General features: G+C 45.9%; 1 protein-coding gene across 1 annotated transcript in view; it reads left to right on the top strand.

Annotated features, from left to right (window-relative positions):
• The first annotated feature begins 459 nt into the window (after positions 1 to 459).
• Positions 460 to 18,383, top strand: part of PTGS1 (prostaglandin-endoperoxide synthase 1) — an 82,510-nt gene continuing 64,586 nt past the window's right edge. The window contains exons 1-2 of the mRNA XM_069748545.1: positions 460 to 589; positions 720 to 788. Coding sequence (XP_069604646.1) covers positions 583 to 589; positions 720 to 788 — 76 coding nt within the window. The 5' untranslated portion in view covers positions 460 to 582. The remainder of the gene's footprint in view (positions 590 to 719; positions 789 to 18,383) is intronic.

Raw genomic sequence — 18,383 nt, forward strand, 5'->3', positions numbered from 1 at the left:
CGAAAAAGCCTGAAGCTGGATTGCTAGAATGGAAGCCTATGGGAGCCGAAAGGTTCCGGATGCAGAAAATGGCAGATCCGGCGGTCTGATCCGTTTTTTTAAACTGAGCATGCTCCAATTTTTTTTTTATCCAGTAATCTAGATAGGCTAGCCAGATCCGTAAAAAAAAAAAACGGATCTGTCGCATCAGTTTTTCACAATCTGCGCCAGATCCAGTTTTTCCAACATTCGCCGGATTTAGCCTGAAACAGAAAACCTGATGTGTGAAAGTAGCCTTAACAAACACAATGAGACTACCCGCCGCCTCAGTAATTTTCAGGCTTCGTTCACACGCAGCGTCCATCCCTTAACCCCATAGTAAGAAAAAAACGCTCATCAGCAGTGTGAACGCAGCCTAGAACCATAGGGCCAGCTGTGGGGGAGAGCCGAGCAGGTGGGGAGTTAATCGGAAGGACTGGACTCTCCGCTGCCAATCCTACACGGTGAGGAGGAAGCTCTGGGAGCAGAGGAGGGGTTATAAGCAGAGAGCTGCGACCTGACTTGTGAAGGGTTCTTTATGAAGGATCTAACAGGACTGCGGAGATGGCTGGTAAGGCTCCTCTATGGGGCAAGCAAGGCTCCTCAGGTCCTCTATGGGGCTGGTAAGGCTCCTTAGCTCCTCCATGGGGCTTCTCCTGGACTGTTACCTCCCTGCTTCATGGACTCTTTCTGTCTTCCAGGAGGACACTTGTTCCTGCTCTTAATCATCATCCTGAATGTCTCCTCTTCATTCCAGACTCCGAGCACAGGTCAGTGACACCTTCTGCACTTTATATTTAGAGTTGAGAGTCCTCAGTGGTTGATACCTTTTAATGGCTAACTGAAAAGATGGTAATAAACTGCAACCTTTCGAGACTACCAAGATATATATATCCCTTCTGCACTCTACAGCTTTCTTCAGTTATTGGGCTTCTTGTGACTTTCCTTCTAGGTCGCACAAGTGCTTAGGACAATAAGACATAGTGGAGTCTCTGTACGCTGCTGTGGTCTATGTTGGCGCGGCATTCCTCACCGGAGAAGTGTTAGGACTTGCACAGTTTTGCTCTGAGGTCTGTCCCTCTGTCTTCCTGAAGGCTGCAGATCTTTCCCCTACTTTGCGCATGTTACATAATATCATGAGACGCCTATAGAAAGAACTTTTCTAGTTGAAATGCAAACTTTTTTTTTATCATGACATTCCTGTAATGTTTGCTGCCTGTAATGTACTTTTTTTTTTTTTTTCTTTTTTTTTTTTTTCTTTGCCCTTCAGATTCTACCCCCCCAAAAAACACACAGTATGAACACCATGTTAACCCCTTTCTGACGTTGGGCGTAATAGTACGCCCACATCGGACTCCCACTGTTCGGTGTGGGCTCTGGAGCTGAGCACGCACCTTACCAGGCACATGTCAGCTGGTCTATACAGCTGACATGTGCCTGCAACTGCCGCTGGTGCAATTGTGATCCACCCATGGCTGTTAACCAGTTAAATGCCGCTGTCACTCTGACAACGGCATTTAACTTGTGCTTACCGGAAACACGTCCATTTTCACGCTCACTGGTAACCCCTGATCGCGGGTCACATATGGGTTGACATGACAACCAGAGGTCTGAAGCAGACCTCCATGGCTGTCAAAGCCAGACTTCTATGAGCGCCGCCTTGTGGTCGGCACTCATAGCAAGTGAGCATTTCTGCTAAGTACAGGCAATCTGATCATCACCTGTGTGTAGCAGAGGAGATCAAAGTACTGCAGCTTTTGTAGCAAGTGAAAAGTAAAGGGGGGGAAAAAAAATTAAGCATAAAAGTTCAAATCACCCCATTCAAAATAAAACCAAACAAAAAAAAAAAATCAAATATGCACATATTTGGTATCTCCGTGTTCAGAATTGCCAGATTAATCAATCAATATATAAGAATAATTAATCCAATTGGCAAACAGCGCAAAGAGAAAGTCAACATTAGAGTTTAAGTTAATTTTTTTTTTTTCCAATTCTTTTCACTAAAGGAGTGTTTTGTTTCCAAGCCAGTAAAAAGTCCTCCTAATGGGCCACAGGTTTGTGTTTAAATGTATCACTAGGCCACAGATCTAGGAGATTCGGAAGCAAATCGAAAGCCTTCTGATTGGCATCTCTCAGATCGTATGGCCGAGTCTTATCTGGAAACTCTGATCACAATAGGACACGCTCAGGCTCGCGGATGTCTGAATTGGGTCCTTCATTAGTCATGAACGTGTGTGTATAGAGCCAAGAAATACCAGGAGTCGGTGTTGCTCAAGAACTAAAAAATCGGACACATGGAATGTAATGCAGCACCTAGTGTAGAAGTGATTTAGGTCATTCGTTATACTCTACACAGGCAGCGAGCAACTAAGGTGACAAAGCGCTTAGTTTAACGAGATGCATTGTACAATGATTATATGGCGCACTTTGTGCGTTGTTTATACGCCAGTTCTGACTTTTGCTGCTCGGTGAATAAAAACTACAGGGCTGATACCCCTCCCCCTTATTTTAGCTATATTTTTAGGTAACTTGTCATAAGGGCAATTTTTGAAGCTAGCTTTGCTGCATTGCACCAAATTTTTCATACTGTTGTACAATATTTACCCGTTTATCTTATTAGATTGAGCAATCTTAGGGTAGACTTATTTAGCCCCCCAACAGTAAACAAAATGACTACATTTGTTAGGTAAAAATTGTCTTCCCCCTGCCCCCAACACCCCACCCACTTCACTTTTCTATACATATGAATGGGGAACAATTTTAGTGCAAATCCATTAGCTGCAGAGGGGTGGATACATCAACTACTTTTGGATGCTTTTAGCAAAAGTTCTTGTGTGGATGAAAACTTGGCTAAGTTATTCTTAGTTTTCAGGTGGGGGCAGGATGGAGCGTGTCTGTTTATCTGCACTTAAACTTCTGTTTAGAAAAGCTCTAGGCTAAAAAAAAAAAAAAAAAAAAGGCTATTCCTTCTGCATTTGGACTGAATTTGCAGAGGGAGGGGGGATAAAAAAGAACAGGAGTGCCTACCAGCGATCAAAAGGACACCACCAAATAAAAAAAATCTCGCCAACTGAGACTTGTGCTCATAGCCTGTCACTAGGGTTGAGCGACTTTTACTTTTATAGGGTCGGGTTTCACGAAACCCGACTTTTTCAAAAGTCGGGTCGAGTGAAATCGGCCGATCCTATAAAAAAGTCGGGGTCGGCCGAAACATGAAACCCATCTGGGTATATCTGGGTATTTATTATGATGGAATATAGGCTGAACTGGATGGACAAATGTCTTTTTTCGGCCTTACTAACTATGTTACTATGTTACTATGTTAATGCAGTGCATTGGGTTTCCAATGGTTCCCTGGGTATGAAGGAGAGGAAACTCTCCTTCAGGCCCTGGGATCCATATTTAAGTGTAAAATAAAAAATATTGCTATACTTACCCTCTGATGCGCCCTGGTACTAACCGGCAGCCTTCCTTCCTTAGAATCAGCGCGTGAAGGGCCTTAGATGACGTCGCGGCTTGTGATTGGTCGCGCGACTGCCCATGTGACCGCTCACGCGACCAATCACAAGCCGTGACGTCACAGAAGGTCCTTCAAGCGCTGATTCTTAGGAAGGAAGGCTGCCGGAAAGAAGCAGGGCGCGTCCGAGGGTGAGTATATTCCTATTAGGTATATACTCACCCTCGGACGCGCCCTGCTTCTTTCCGGCAGCCTTCCTTCCTAAGAATCAGCACTCGAAGGACCTTCGGTGACGTCGCGGCTTGTGATTGGTCACGCGACCAATCACAAATCACAAGCCGCGACGTCATCTAAGGCCCTTCACGCGCTGATTCGAAGGAAGGAAGGCTGCCGGTTACAACCAGGGCGCGTCCGAGGGTGAGTATAGCAATATTTTTTATTTTAATTCTTTATTTTACACTTAAATATGGATTCCGATACCGATTTCCGATATTGCAAACATATCGGAACTCTGTATCGGAATTCCGATACCAGATTCAGAAGATCGCCGACCTCATGGCCGACCCCACACAGGGGTCGGGTTTCATGAAACCCGACTTTGCCAAAAGTCAGCGACTTCTGAAAATGGCCGACCCGTTTCGCTCAACCCTACCTGTCACAGATCCAATGTGGTATGGATCAATTTCTTCTAATTGGACCTATAACACACGATGGAGACAATCGGCTATAGAGAAGGGATGGATTGCATCTAATGGAAAATACAGTGGCTTGAAAGTATTTACACACACACACCCTATTCCATTGTTCATGTTTTGCTACCTCACAATCTGGAATTTAACTTTTTTTTTTTTTGTGGGTTTGCATCAGATCATGTAAAGAACATGCCTACATCTCAACATTTGTACTCTGTAGAGCCTCCTTTTGTGGCAATGACCACTTTAAGTCGCTTTGGATAAGTCTCTATGAGCATTCCACATCTGGCCACTGGGATTTTTGCCCATTCCTCAAGGCAAAACTGCTCCAGCTCCTACAAGTTAGATGGTTTCCTCTGAACAGCGATCTTCACATCTGACCACAGATTCTCAATTGGATTAAGGTCTGGGCTTTAGGTACCTTCACACATAATGATTTCGTTAACGATATCATTGCTTTTTGTGATGTAGCAACGATATCGTTAACGAAATCGATATGCGTGACAGCGACCAACAATCAGGCCCCTGCTGGGAGATCGTTGGTCGCTGGAAGTGATCAGGACCTTTTTTTTTTTTGGTCGCTGATCACCCGCTGTCATCGCTAAATCGGCGTGTGTGACCCTTGTTACCATTGTAAAAGTTACAAAAAAAAAAAAAAACAGTACATACTCACATTCCGATGTCTGTCACGTCCCCCGGCGTCAGGCGTCAGTGCGGGAAGCTGACGCCGGGGGACGTGACAGACATCGGAATGTGAGTATGTACTGTTTTTTTTTTTTTTTTGTAACTTTTACAATGGTAACAAGGGTAAATATCGGATTACTAAGCGCGGCCCTGCGCTTAGTAACCCGATATTTACCCTGGTTACCAGTGAACACATTGCTGGATCGGCGTCACACACGCCGATTTAGCGATGACAGCGGGTGAGTATGTACTGTTTTTTTTTTTTTTTGTAACTTTTACAATGGTAACAAGGGTAAATATCGGGTTACTAAGCGCGGCCCTGCGCTTAGTAACCCGATGTTTACCCTGGTTACCCGGGGACTTCGGCATCGTTGGTCGCTGGAGAGCTGTTTGTGACAGCTCCCCAGCGACCACACAACGACTTGCCAACGATCACGGCCAGGTCGTATCGCTGGTCGTGAATGTTGGTAAGTCGTTTAGTGTAACAGTACCTTTTGACTAGGCCACTCCAAAACCTTTCCACATTTCCCTTGAACCACTCGAATGTTGCTTTAGCAGTATGGGACAGATGTTCACAATCCAACAAGCAATCTCAAATCGCTGACAGACTGAACAGATTTTACTCAAGAATATCGCTGTATTTTGCACCATCCAGCTTCTCCTTGACTCTGACCATTTTCCCTGTCCCTGCTGCTAAAAAACATTCCCACAGCATAATGCTGCCACCACCATGTTCCACTGTGAGGATGGAATTCTTGGGGTGATGAGCTGCGATGGTTTGGCGCCAGACATGGCGTGTACCTTGGTGACCAAAAAGTTCAATTTTTGTCTCCTCTGACCACAGCACCTTCCTGTATACATTTCTAAAGTCTCCCACATGTCTTTCAGCAAACTCAAAATGAGCCTTACAATTTGTGTAAGTAAAGGCTTTTACCACCTCTATGGAGTGTACGGCTTGTGGTTCTATGGACAGATGCTCCAGCCTCTGCTGGGGAATGCTGCAGCTCCTTCAGGGTTACCTTTCGTCTCTGTTCTGCCTCTTTGATTAATGCCCTCCTTGCTCAGGCTGAAAATTTTGGTGGGCGCCCTCTCCTGGCAGGTTTGTGGTATCATGTTCCTTCCATTTGTTGATGGATTTGATGGCTCTCCAGGGGCTCATCAGAGATGAGGATGATTTTTTTTTTTTTTTTTTTTTTTTGGAATTGGGTTAAGTCATTTAAGAATTGAGTAAAGAATAGTAGTTTACTTTCTTGCCTCAAAAAAACAATGAGTTCCAGATGCATATCTCTGTAAGATTCTGTTTAACGACTACCTTTGAGTAATGTTTTGTACAGGTTCCTTCCACACTTTACCCCATTCCCTACCCCAAAAAAATGTTTTACATGGAGTGATTCCTGTTATTGTACATGCAAGCTCTTGTAAACTCCAGATCTAAAAGGTTTTATGCAACACCCCAGGTAACCGGTTGTTGCACTGATGTTGCCTTCCTTTTGGGGAGGGTGATATCAAGCTCAGAGGCAATGGAATTTTCTTTGTAAGGCACTCACATGCAGCATATTCCAAATCCAGACCAGGAGGGGGAGCTCAGGACCCGGATTCAGGGGAGCTTCCCTCAAATATGGCTATATGTCCTGGTCTGGGGGAGGAGTTAGCCAGTCTGATAGACACTGAAGGAGAAGGAAGTCTGAGAGAGCAGACAGACGCCTGGCAGCCATGAGGGAGCTGCAGCCTTCAAATGGACAGATAACCCGAGGGGTTGTATGTAGTGGAGCTTCAGAGGAAAGGAGCAAAGGAGAGGAACAGGGCTCAGAGGGGAACTGTGACTGGGCACCCTCAGAGCTGAAGTGCAGTACCGGGAGGCCGAGGCCTTAGTGGAGTTGTAGGACACTTGGCAGAACTGGAGGGCTGAGAACTTTATGGGATTGGCCCACCCCAAACCTGAGATGCAGCAGCATCTCAGGAGCCTGGGGCATGATAGAGTCCCTATAAAAAGTCTCAAGCTGTCCGTCATGCAGGTACCTGCCTCAGGACAGGGGGGAATAGAAGACTATGCAGAAAGTCTTAGGCAGCAGGGACTTCATATACAGCATGCACTAGTTGGAAAGGCTCACGGACCTCAACTGGAAAAAGGGAATCTTCCATTGCCTCCGAGCAGGCCGGGCCATACAATCACCCGTGCCTGGTACCCTGGACTGTGACCTGCTATCTACAGTAAACCATGCAAAGACTTACAACTTGTGTCCTTTACTCATTTTACTGGCCTACACCATTATCGCCATACACTTCAGGACCTCTGGGGACCCCGCTTCACCTGTGGGAATAGCATCATTGCTGCAACCCCCCCCCTCCAGAGGACCCCTTTAACGCAGCATCGGTCCCGCTATTGATCGAACACCACAGGTGGCATCCTGACAGACTCATTTACAATATCTCTTTAAAGACCGTTCCCCTTTATTTGGACACCCGGGGCCACGGACCCGGTCGCAGTCACCGTGACATCCCCTTTAAGACTGGACCCGGTACCGAGTACCCCACGGCGCAGGCGGGGCGCTCCATTTGCAATATCCACAAATCGTGTAGATAGTGTCACAGAAGAGCTCTTCATTCATTGAAGGAAGGACACCTTACTGGTGAAATGTAGTGGCTCTATAATAACCCGAGACTATAGACGCTAGTCCTATAGTTGTAAGGTATAACTACAGGGATGCTGAGGTTGCTCATGAGGACACCGGTATCTAAAGAGGGGTAGCAGATGGAAAATCGTGGTGCACCACACTTTATTTAAAACCTTTCTGCTAAGGGAAAATGTAATTTGTTTAAACAAGCAGATTGCAAATGTCGCCACATTCTGCCTCTGAGTATTATGAATGTCCAGATCTGGGGATCTGTGCTTGGACCCATTGTATGGTACCTGACAAATGGCATGCCCTGTAAAGGAGACCTCAAGCTGAAGGTAATGGGAAGGTAGACGGTTCGCTGCTTGGATCACTTGTTTATCCAGCAGACAAATACAAAGCACCGTGTTGATGAAATGCCCCAATTTTTTTTTTTTATATATATTGTCCAAATCCATTACTTTCTATTTTTTTTTTTTTTTTTTTTTTCCCTTTCATAATTTGGGAAAGTTATGAAATGCTCTGTTCCTGATCTAAGGAGCTCTGCTTTTAGTTGAGTCTGTGCTGCACTTCATGCACATGCTCAGTAGTGACCAGTGCTGTGGAACGTAGTGGAGACGAATCTGTGCTGCACTTTGTGTACATGCTCAGTAGTGACCACCAGTGCTGCGGAGTCGGAGTCAGGGAAATTGAGGAGTTGGAGGTTTGGCTTGGGCTACTTTCACACTAGCGTCGGAATCTCCCCGTCGCAATGCGTCGGGCCAAGATTCGACGCTAGCGTTTGATGTGCCGCACAACGGGTGCGTTTCTCCGGCGCATCCGCTGCCCCATTGTGAGGTGCGGGGAGGTGGGGGCAGAGTTCCGGCCGCGCATGCGCGGTTGGAAAAAGCGGTCCGTCGGCAGCAAAAAACGTTACATTTAACGTTTTTTTGCTCCCAGCGGTCCGCCAAAACACGGTGCAACTATCGCACGACAGTTGCGACGTGTGGCAATGCGTCGCTAATGTTAATCTATGGGGCAAAAACGCATCCTGCAAACAACTTTGCAGGATGCGTTTTTTTGCCATAAACGACGCATTGCGACGTATTGCAAAAAACGCTAGTGTGAAAGTAGCCTTACCCACTCCAAAGCCCTGGTGCGCCGACTCTTCTGGTCAGGACATTCTGTAGAAACTCTATGAAAACCCAAGCTTTGTCTGAGCAGTTGTTTGATGGACTAACTCGTTAGAAAACAGTTTGGCTATAGAAGCTGCCTATGAGAAACCATTTTATAAATTCACACAATTATGCAGGATGTTTGTCCACTTGCTAGAGATTACGAATCGAGAGGGAAAGCGCTCTGAGAGTCGATAGGTGCTGCCTCTTGGCTGTCCTTATTTTATTCACTCAGTTCAATATGGTCTCCCAATCCTTGGTTGCAAGTAAAAAAAAAAAAAATGTACATATTGGTTAGAAAACGCTCTAAATATGTATGGCAGGAATAGAATGCCTGGGATTATGCCACTGACCTCCCTTAAGGCCGGTTTCACACGTCCAAATAATTCCATTACCGGAAAAAATCGGTACCGGAATTATCTATGTCCGTGTGCCCCTACGTTTCTGTGGCACATCAGTGTGGCACATGTTTGCCGCCCGTGTGCCCACTGGGTACCACACGCACCGTGCTGGGTACCACACGTACCAGCATCTGGCGCTGAAGCCGCGATTCATATCTTCCCTGCAGCAGCGTTTGCTGCAGAGAAGATATGAATAAAAGTGTTTAAAATAAAGATCTATCTAGACCCCACCCTCCCCGCTGTTCTGAAAATACTCACCCGGCCCCCTCGTTGGCTGTCGCTTCTTCCTGTTCTGGCCGCATCTTCTCCTGTATGCGGTCACGTGGGGCCGCCGATTAGTCATGAATATGTGGCTCCACCCCTATGGGAGGTGGAGCCGCATATTCATTACTGTAAATGAGTGGCCCCACGTGACCGCATACAGGAGAAGATGCAGCCAGGACAGGAAGCGGCGCCGGCGAGGGAGCAAGCTGGGTGAGAATGTAGCGCTGTCTCCTGCACGGCACACGGACAACGTCCGTGTGCGGTACATGTTTTACACGGACCCATTGACTTTAATAGGTCCGTGTAATATGTGCGCTCCCACGAACACTGACATGTCTCCGTGCTTGGCACACGGAGACACGGTCTGCAAAAAATCAATGACATCTGAACAGATGCATTGATTTGTGTGTCTACGTGTATCAGTGTCTCACGTACCGGAGCCACTGACGTGTGAAACCGGCCTAAGGGAGTGCGGTCCATAAAATGGGCTTATCTGGACTAACTTAGTGGATAAAATTGCAGCTAGGACAAATTGCCATGAATGTAGTAAAGACTGAGTTCGAAAATCACCAATTCTAGTATTTGGCATCATTGATTAGTTGTCAGTTCACCTGTACAGTTACCAGCCTGATTCAATCTACAGTGTACGGTATATGGGGAAAACACAATTTATTTTTTTTAAAAGTCTCTCCAGAGCTGTAACAGTCGTCTGACCATAAGATTCCAGGAAGCCCAAACCAGCCAGGGGCAACATCAGCATGTAAAGACTTACATTTTATTACAGATGGCAGGGTCATAAATCTAGGAACACTGAAGTATTCTCTAGCCCAGGGTCTCAAACTCGGCTTGGTATATAGGCTGGATAAGGAAAAAATTTGAATTTGAGGAACTGTGTGTGTGTTTTTTTTTTTTTTTTTTTTAAGCTTGAGTCATTACGAATGTGGTTATAACAAATGTGCACTCATATTGTAGTTATATCCATAGTTTTTAGAGAAGGACCTTTAAATTAAAAAAACATAAATCATCCTTCTTACTTCCTGCACTCCTTCGCATCTTGTTTTGATAACCACAGCTGATTTATGTTTCTAAGCAGTGCATGGCTGGGACGTCATGCACTGTTTACAAGCAGAAGACAGCTGCTAGAATACTTAATGCTCTCCACACCGGGAATATCTGAGTGAAGAGCAGTGAATGTTCATTGCTTTTTAATAGCGGGCACAGTAGCCGGCCTCCTGCAGCCGGGCGATCATGTGTACCTTTGAGTAGGTTGCGTCATGCAGTGATGGACAGGAGACAGAGCAAGGGTTAACAATATTAATTCACACTGAGATACTCCATGCAGGGAGGTTATAGCGTAATTCGGGATGGGGGGGGGGGGTGTTTGGGTAGGCAGTTAAAAAAAAAAAATATATAGATAAGATGCAGGAGTTGAGGAACAGTGGAAAAGGTTTTAACAGTTCTTGGGGCTGACACAGCACATGTCCAATATGGTCCTGTAGGTGGAGATGATCCGTCTTCTGGTGGCAGCGTTTGGTCTCCGGTACCTTCCGCTGAACCCCTAGTCCATGTACTGATGTGGCCGGAGGAGCGTAGGCCACGGCACTGTCGGAGCCTGATGGGACCTGGCAGACATACACTGGTGAATCGGGGCGCAGATGACAGTCCTGCACCCGGTCTCTGTCAGCATGCGTACAGTACTCGCTAGCCAGGAACGTTCAATTCCATGCTTTGTGGTCACCAACGGGCACACTGCACGTCCCTCCTCAGTCTTTCAGAAGTGGTGGGGAAGCTTGAGCACGGGTCTGCACTATACTGATGCTCAAGGGCTGGAGCACTCACGTCCCCCTACTGCGCGCTGTGTCTTCCTGCCAAGTCTGCCCATTTCCTTGCGCGCTGAGTCTCTAAGCACTTAGCCACACCCCCTGTTTCCGCCTGTAATGATTGGTCCGGTCTCTTAAGCTTTCCCCTGGAAAATAGAGGAGACAGTTCTGGAGCTGGCACAAAAAAGGCACCTGCGGCACAGTCCCTCTTCTTACATACCCGCTACTTAAGGGAATGAATATTCACTGCTGTCCACTCTCATTAGGGGAGTGAATATTCATTCCCTCTAGCAGCGGGCACATGTGATCGCCCGGCCACTGCAAGAAGTCAGCGGCTGATCTTGCTGCGCCTGCTATTTAAAAATAAATGAATATTCGCTGCTCTCCACTCCCATGGGCATGGGGAGCAGTGAATATTCATTTCTCTTTAGCTGCAGGCACAGAGGTTAGCCACGGCAGCCGGCTCCTGCCCCTGGAAACCCGCAGCTTCCCCAGCCACAACAGCAAATACATCATTTCAATTGACTGTGCGTCTAAGGACGCACATTCAGCTGAAATAAAATTCTGCCCTCCTGAACCGGGCAGGGACGTCAAGGGGTCTACAGTGCCTTCAGTCCGCATGAAGCGGCCTCAGGGGTCGCCTTTCTGAGACAGCCTCCTCCCCCCCCCCCCCCTCATGCCCTAGCCTCTAGCTTTATAGGGAAGTAAACTCCTACAAATCAGCTGATAATGTCTGGTACTGAGGAAGCTTTTTAGTAACTTTTCTATTTCTTCATCCATGGACTCTTTATTTTATTTTTGTTTTTTTCTCTAAATGCAGATAAGTAACGGCAAAATATTTGTTTGCTCCTCCATGACTTCCATCTGCACGCTCTCTAGATTTTATTGCTCCAATATTAATGTTTTAACTGAACATTTGCAAAAGTGTGGGGTCAGATACCAGACACATCTGTTCCTATTGTAGAAATTACTATCCATAACGTTTTATGGTTTTCAAGGGAGCAGCATAAACGGCTATAAACACGAAGGCCGTGTAATGGAAGAGGAAAGTGTAAGACGTCAAACACAACAAGAGAACAAGATATCAATGCACAAGTGGCCGCAATGTCTCGAGTCGCCATACTCTACTTATAAAACCCTTCCACAAGGAGATGTTCTTGCAGCGCCCCAGAGACCTGGTCGTTGCTGTAACTTCGCTCTGCCACTAAGGGGAGTGATGGTACGTCTGATGGCACTAAAGGAGTTCATCTGACCAGGTATCACCAGCACACATTACACTTCACACTCCGGCCACTAGGGGGAGCAAAAGGTTTTATTTTTTAGGCCACTCCTCACACTGGTAAAACTAGTGGTTGGATAGGAAGTTAGACAGAAGCTGACTGGGTTTGATTCAGGCAACATCCCATGGCAGGGGGAAGATTCAGGGGGGGGTCCCTGTCAGGCGTGGGAACCTGGCAGGTACCTAGCGACATGGCGGAATGTTACGGAACTGCGCCTGCACACCCCGCGGCGGTATCCTAAGAAAGAGACACGAAGCGAAGGATATTGTGGACAGTGAGAAACGAGATCAAGCACAAAGGAGAGCCAGTAGGAGTCGTGCCCGGAGAACAGCAACATCCTACTGAGGCGCGTAGCCGGTGCCCGGAACACCGAGGAAGTAACTGACTTTATGCCTTACTTCAAATACCGCAGGACAGTTAATTATAGGTTGGCTGTCTACCTTACATCACCTAAGCAGACATAGGGGGCAACACGTGGAGAGGGGCATCTCTAGGGTCCCGGAAGAGCTCCGAGCCTACCCGTCAAACGGGTGGGTCCTAGTCATAACATACTGGGGGACAGAGAACTAGAAAGAACTGGAACGAATGAGAATAGAAGTTGTGAGGACTGTCCCGAATGCTCAGCAGGGTAGCACTACAACACACAGGCGCTAGTGGTAGGCCACGATTTCCACCTGCAAAGGGAACTCTGGATGTGCCTTCGGACCGGCTGGTCTCAGACAGCCCTGTTAACTATGCTCTGGATTGCGGATCCTGAAGTCTTCAGTAAAGAGGTAAAGAGACTGCAACCTAGTGTCCTCGTTATTGTCTGCACCTCACACCATCACCATCCACCTTACTGGGAAGCCCTGGGGACATACTTCACCTGTGGGAAGGTATACCATCTAGCTGCCATCACATCACCCCAGTGGACCCCAAGCAGCGTCGGTCACCCTGACCGAACACCACAGGTGGCATCACGAACCCTTGACACACTCGTATCACCTTTCAATGGGCGCCCCTTAGCAGGGTCACGGACCGGGTCCAGCTACCGTGACATCCCCAGAACTGAGCCAGCAGAGGACCGATACCGAGTAACCCGCGGCCCTGCGTCTGGGGGCGCTCCATTCTCATGAGGACAAAAAAAGTGGTTAAAATCTCTTACCTCGTCAATGTGCCGCAAGCTGGAAATGGCGCCATATTTGTCACAGTATGATATTTTTACTGGAGCTTTGTTGTTCCCATCCAAAAATGTTCTTGAACCAGAGAAACATCTGTATTCTAATAGATTAGTTATAAAACAAAAAAAAAAAAAAAATCATGAAATGTTTTCCAGCTCTTTGAAGATGTTTGGGTGACCTCCCAGACTTGGGTGTAACTAGAGTCCTGTTGTCATGGTGGCTAGTTTTGGACCACAGCCCCCATAACTACCAGGCTGTTAGCTTTAGTGCATGGGGCCCCCCGAGTACTAAAATCTATTAGGATCTACGTTCCCACCCCTCAAACACAGGATAAACAAGAACATCTATAAGCGAGAGTCTGGAAGAAACGAACACTATAAAAAGTAAATGTCCCGGCAGGACAGTCCCGCCATACTGTTAATAAACAAAACCCAATCTACTAACTTATAACATGTAATCGGAATACATACCACCACATGGCAACCCAATAATGCTGCCATGATTTTATATTAAAAAAAATAATAAAAAACCCTGTCACATGATCGTGGGTCACCGATGGGTTGGCATGACAACCAGAGGTCTCCAGCAGACCTCTATGGTTGTCACTGCCGGATAGCTATGAGCGTCGCCTGGTGATTGGCGCTCATAGCAAGTGAGTACTTCTGCTATATAGAGGTGATCTGATCATCGCCTGTATGTAGCAGAGGCGATCGGGTTATGGCAGCTTCTAGCCTCCCATGAAGACTATTGAAAAATGCCAAAAGTTGATAAAAAAAAAGTTTTTAAAAAATATAAAAATAATATAAAAGTTGAAATCACTCCCATTTCGCCTCATTCAAAATATAAAAAAACAAAAAAACACACACACATATTTGGTAGGGCAATTCTGAATGCAGTGATATCTATCAATTCAATATAAAAAAAAATTAAAGCAATTGCTTTTTTTTGGGGGGGGAGGGGTGCCGCATTAAAATGCAAAAATGGGCAATCAAAAGATTGTATCTGCACCTAAACAGTATCAATAAAAACGACAGCTCGGCACGCAAAAAATAAGCCCTCACCCAACCAGAGATCACAAAATATGGAGACGATACAGGTCTCGGAAAATGACGCAATTTTTTTTTTTTTTAGTTTATTTAAACAAACTTTTGTTGTTTGGGTTTTTTTTTTTTGTTTGTTTTTTTTTCCCACCACTTAAATAAAAAAGAACCTAGACATGTTTGGTGTCAATGAACTTGTAATGACCTGGAGAATCATAATGGCAGGTCAGTTTTAGCATTTAGTGAACATGTTAAAAAACAAAAAAAAAAAAAAACCCCAAAAGTTGTGGAATTGCACTTTTTTTGCAATTTCACCGCACTTGGAATTTTGTTCCCGTTTTTGAGTACAGGATATGGTAAATCTAATGGTGTCGTTCAAAAGTACAACTCGTCCCACAAAAAAAAAAAGCCCTCACATGGCCATATTGATGGAAAAATAAAAAAGTTATGGCTCTGGGAAGATGGGGAGCGAAAAACAAACGCAAAAACTAAAATGGGCTGCAGCGCAAAGTTAATGAGTCCATACTCCATTGCCTCGGTCTAACGCAGGCGCGTGGCGGAACCAGAGACTGTCACTACACACATCGCACCGTCCCCTCAGGACCTCGCTCAAGAGAACCCGGACACACCGCTTCCTTCAGGAGAGAGTGTCTGTTTCCTTCAGGACCAAGTTGGGCACTTCACGCGCTTTCTACGGCGCCACCTTGGGAGTTCAAGCCTTCAATGCCCCGAAAACTTCAGACTTATAAGTTTGCCTGTTGTTTAGCCAACTGTTTCGTTATCCTTGTTTATGCGTTTCACTTTTACCCTCTCTACACTACGAATACTCTCCCTGCGTGGAGAATCCCTTGTAATAAACCCCTTAACTCTTGTTCTGCCTCCTGCTCATCACTGCATCCTGTGTTCCTGCCATTTCTACAATTTTAACATTGGTCTCACCAGCCCCCAGGATGGTTGGTGAGCTCCTTCTCCCTGCAGGCGACACGATGTGATGTCATCTGAGCTCTTGTAGGCCACAGGCTGTAATCGGCTAGTGACAAAGGCGAGAGCCAAAGGCTCTCTGCTCCACCAGTGTCACACTGGATCTACAGTTCCATGATGGTGGTAAAGCACTGCCTACTCTTGGGTCTGGGTGGGCTCCTGTTACCCTGCGCCTCTGCCTAGACTTCCAGAAGAGCTGGCACGTCTCCCAGGCACTGCAAAAGCATCACAGCAAGCAGCCCTGAGGGCTTTGTCATCATGATGCTCAATCATCCACATGAACCCCAATGTACAGATGCAAATGAAGAGGCTGGAAATGGGGGATGTGCAGAGGCGTAGTTGTGTAAAAGCGCTTCTAGGTAGGAAATGCTCATTAAATCTCCGTTCTCTTGCAATAAAGCTGTGATGAAAAAATTAGTAATCTTCTAAAAAATAAAAAATTTAAATATTAATTAAATTTGATCCAGTCTAAAGCATGACCTATAACAACCCCACTGATGCACCCGAATTCCAACCAAACCCAGGAAAAACATAGATTTAAGAAATATATAATCCATTCCTACATTTAGGCCGGGATCACACATACGCGAGATACGGCCGAGTCTCGCAGGTGAAAACCCAGCTCTTGGGCCGGCACTTGGGAGCGGAGCGTGCGGCTCCATGTATTGCTGCACGCTCCACTCCGGAGTGCCGGCGCCAGAGCTTGGTTTTCACCTGCGAGACTCGGCCATATCTCGCGTATATGTGATCCCAGCCATATGTGTAAACTCGCACCTTTTTCCCTGCAGGCAATCCATTGCAAGCTGGGAATAGACATTGTGTTGGCTCTCCATCTATGAAGGCTGCGGCAGGAATAATGGGTCAGGCACGTTGGGTTTTGGTGCCTTATCTTAGTGTCTTTTTAGGAACCAGATGATCTTGAAATCCTGCAAATCAGTTTTGTCTTCAACTGGAAGTTGGGTGAAGCCGAGCAGTCTGTAGTCCTGTTGAAGATGGGGCAAAGGGGGGAGGTTCCTGCTGCAGTCGGTTCTTCTAGCCACACAAGACAGTGGGCAGGAGGAAAGGAGCAGGGCTGAGCTCCTGAGACTTTTATACACTTCTCAGTTTCAACTAATGAGATAAGATGGGGTCAAGTGATGGTGGACATTTAAGAGGTGGGTGTGGGGGGGTGTCTATTGAATTTATAGATTTAGTTTTTAAAGTCCAGTATAATTTGACAAAGATGAGACTAATTTTAAACTTCCACTAATCTGTCTTTGATCCCACTTGATGTCTCTCTGGAGGTAGAGGATCACCAGAGCCGATGAGAATGTGTGCAGTACCAGGCTGTGACTAGCTCGTCCTGCTGGGCAATGTATGGAATGCAGGACGCTCATGTAACGTATCGGTCATGGCCCGTGCTGTCTGACAACTGAGATTCCTTAAATTTGTACCTAGAATTTTTCAGACTAATCTTTAAAAAGTATACGCTTGAAAAATCACTCACGTGCTGCATCTAAAGACGTGTTCAGTATTTGTAGCCAAAACCAGGAGTGGGTGATGACACGGAAGTGACGACCGGTTTCTATTATACTTTTCCTCTCCCTCTCTCTTTGCCTTACAAATGAACGTGTGAATGTGGTCGAAGTCTCCCTTCAGTTAGTTGCTGTAATCTCGCTAGTTGCCAGGGTGTGTGCTAAAATCCGCTTTCACTGAATAATAGTAGCAACACCAAGATGGGCTACAGATGGACATGTAAGCATTAAAGGGGTATTTTGTAATCAGTAGATCTTGGAATAATAATAATTTACACAATTGGATGTGTTTTTAAATTAAAATGTTCTTGTGCCGAGATAATCTTATAAATGTGTCACCTGCTGTGTAATGGCTGTGTCTGACCATGCAGGAACGTGGTCTGATCATACCATGTCTCCTGGGCAGGGGAGGAAGCAAAAAACTATGCAGACATTACAGCGGGGGATCACAAATAACTATTTGAGGTCAAATATTGTTTAAAAACAGAACTGCCTTTTTCAGAGACAGAATCAGCTGTGATCCCATGGTGTCTGTATACCCTTTTGCTTTCCCTCCTGCCCAGGAGATGTGGTATGATCAGACCATGTTCCTGTGCGGTCAGACACAGCCATTACCCAGTACACAGCAGGGGAACATTTATAAGATTATCTCAGCACAGGAACATTTTATTTAAAAACATCCAATTGTTAAAATTATTATTCCAAGATCTATTGATTAACATGTAACTTTTGTTTATGGGGAAAACCCCTTTAAGGCAAAGAACCGCAGCAGCCTAAAAAATGAAGTTAAAATATCAGCTCGTTTTGCCCTAAGGAATTCATACTGTTCAGTGTATGTATGTATGTAATTTTATACACTTTTACACTAGATCAGCCAAAGTGGAAGGCGCATGGACTGGTGTTGTGGTGCCCTTCAAATTCATAAGTTGTATTACTAGAGTGCTATCAATTTCACTAGAAATGTTCCTCCATTTCTGATGGGGGGGGCAGGGAGGCATGTTGCCACTCTATGAATTCCATGCATCTTGCCCTAACCACACCACTTCATTAAGGCAAAGCATGTACAATAGGTCTTGGTGACTGCAGACTTGAGACCCACAAATCCTAGCTGCATGCTGCAAGATTCTCTGGCGCTAAGGGCAGGCGGTCACTTCTGCAATTGCCAAACATCCACCACGTTACAACTAGACTTCTCCAGCCTCCCTTAATTTACTTGTATGGAGTAAGACCGCACACTTCTAGTTGGCATGTGATCACATGTACGCAAATCACATACTTGCAATCGTGCACCCAAAAGCTCTCT

This window comes from Ranitomeya imitator, chromosome 2, assembly GCF_032444005.1.
Source record: "Ranitomeya imitator isolate aRanImi1 chromosome 2, aRanImi1.pri, whole genome shotgun sequence".
In the NCBI taxonomy this organism is placed as follows: Eukaryota; Metazoa; Chordata; class Amphibia; order Anura; family Dendrobatidae; genus Ranitomeya; species Ranitomeya imitator.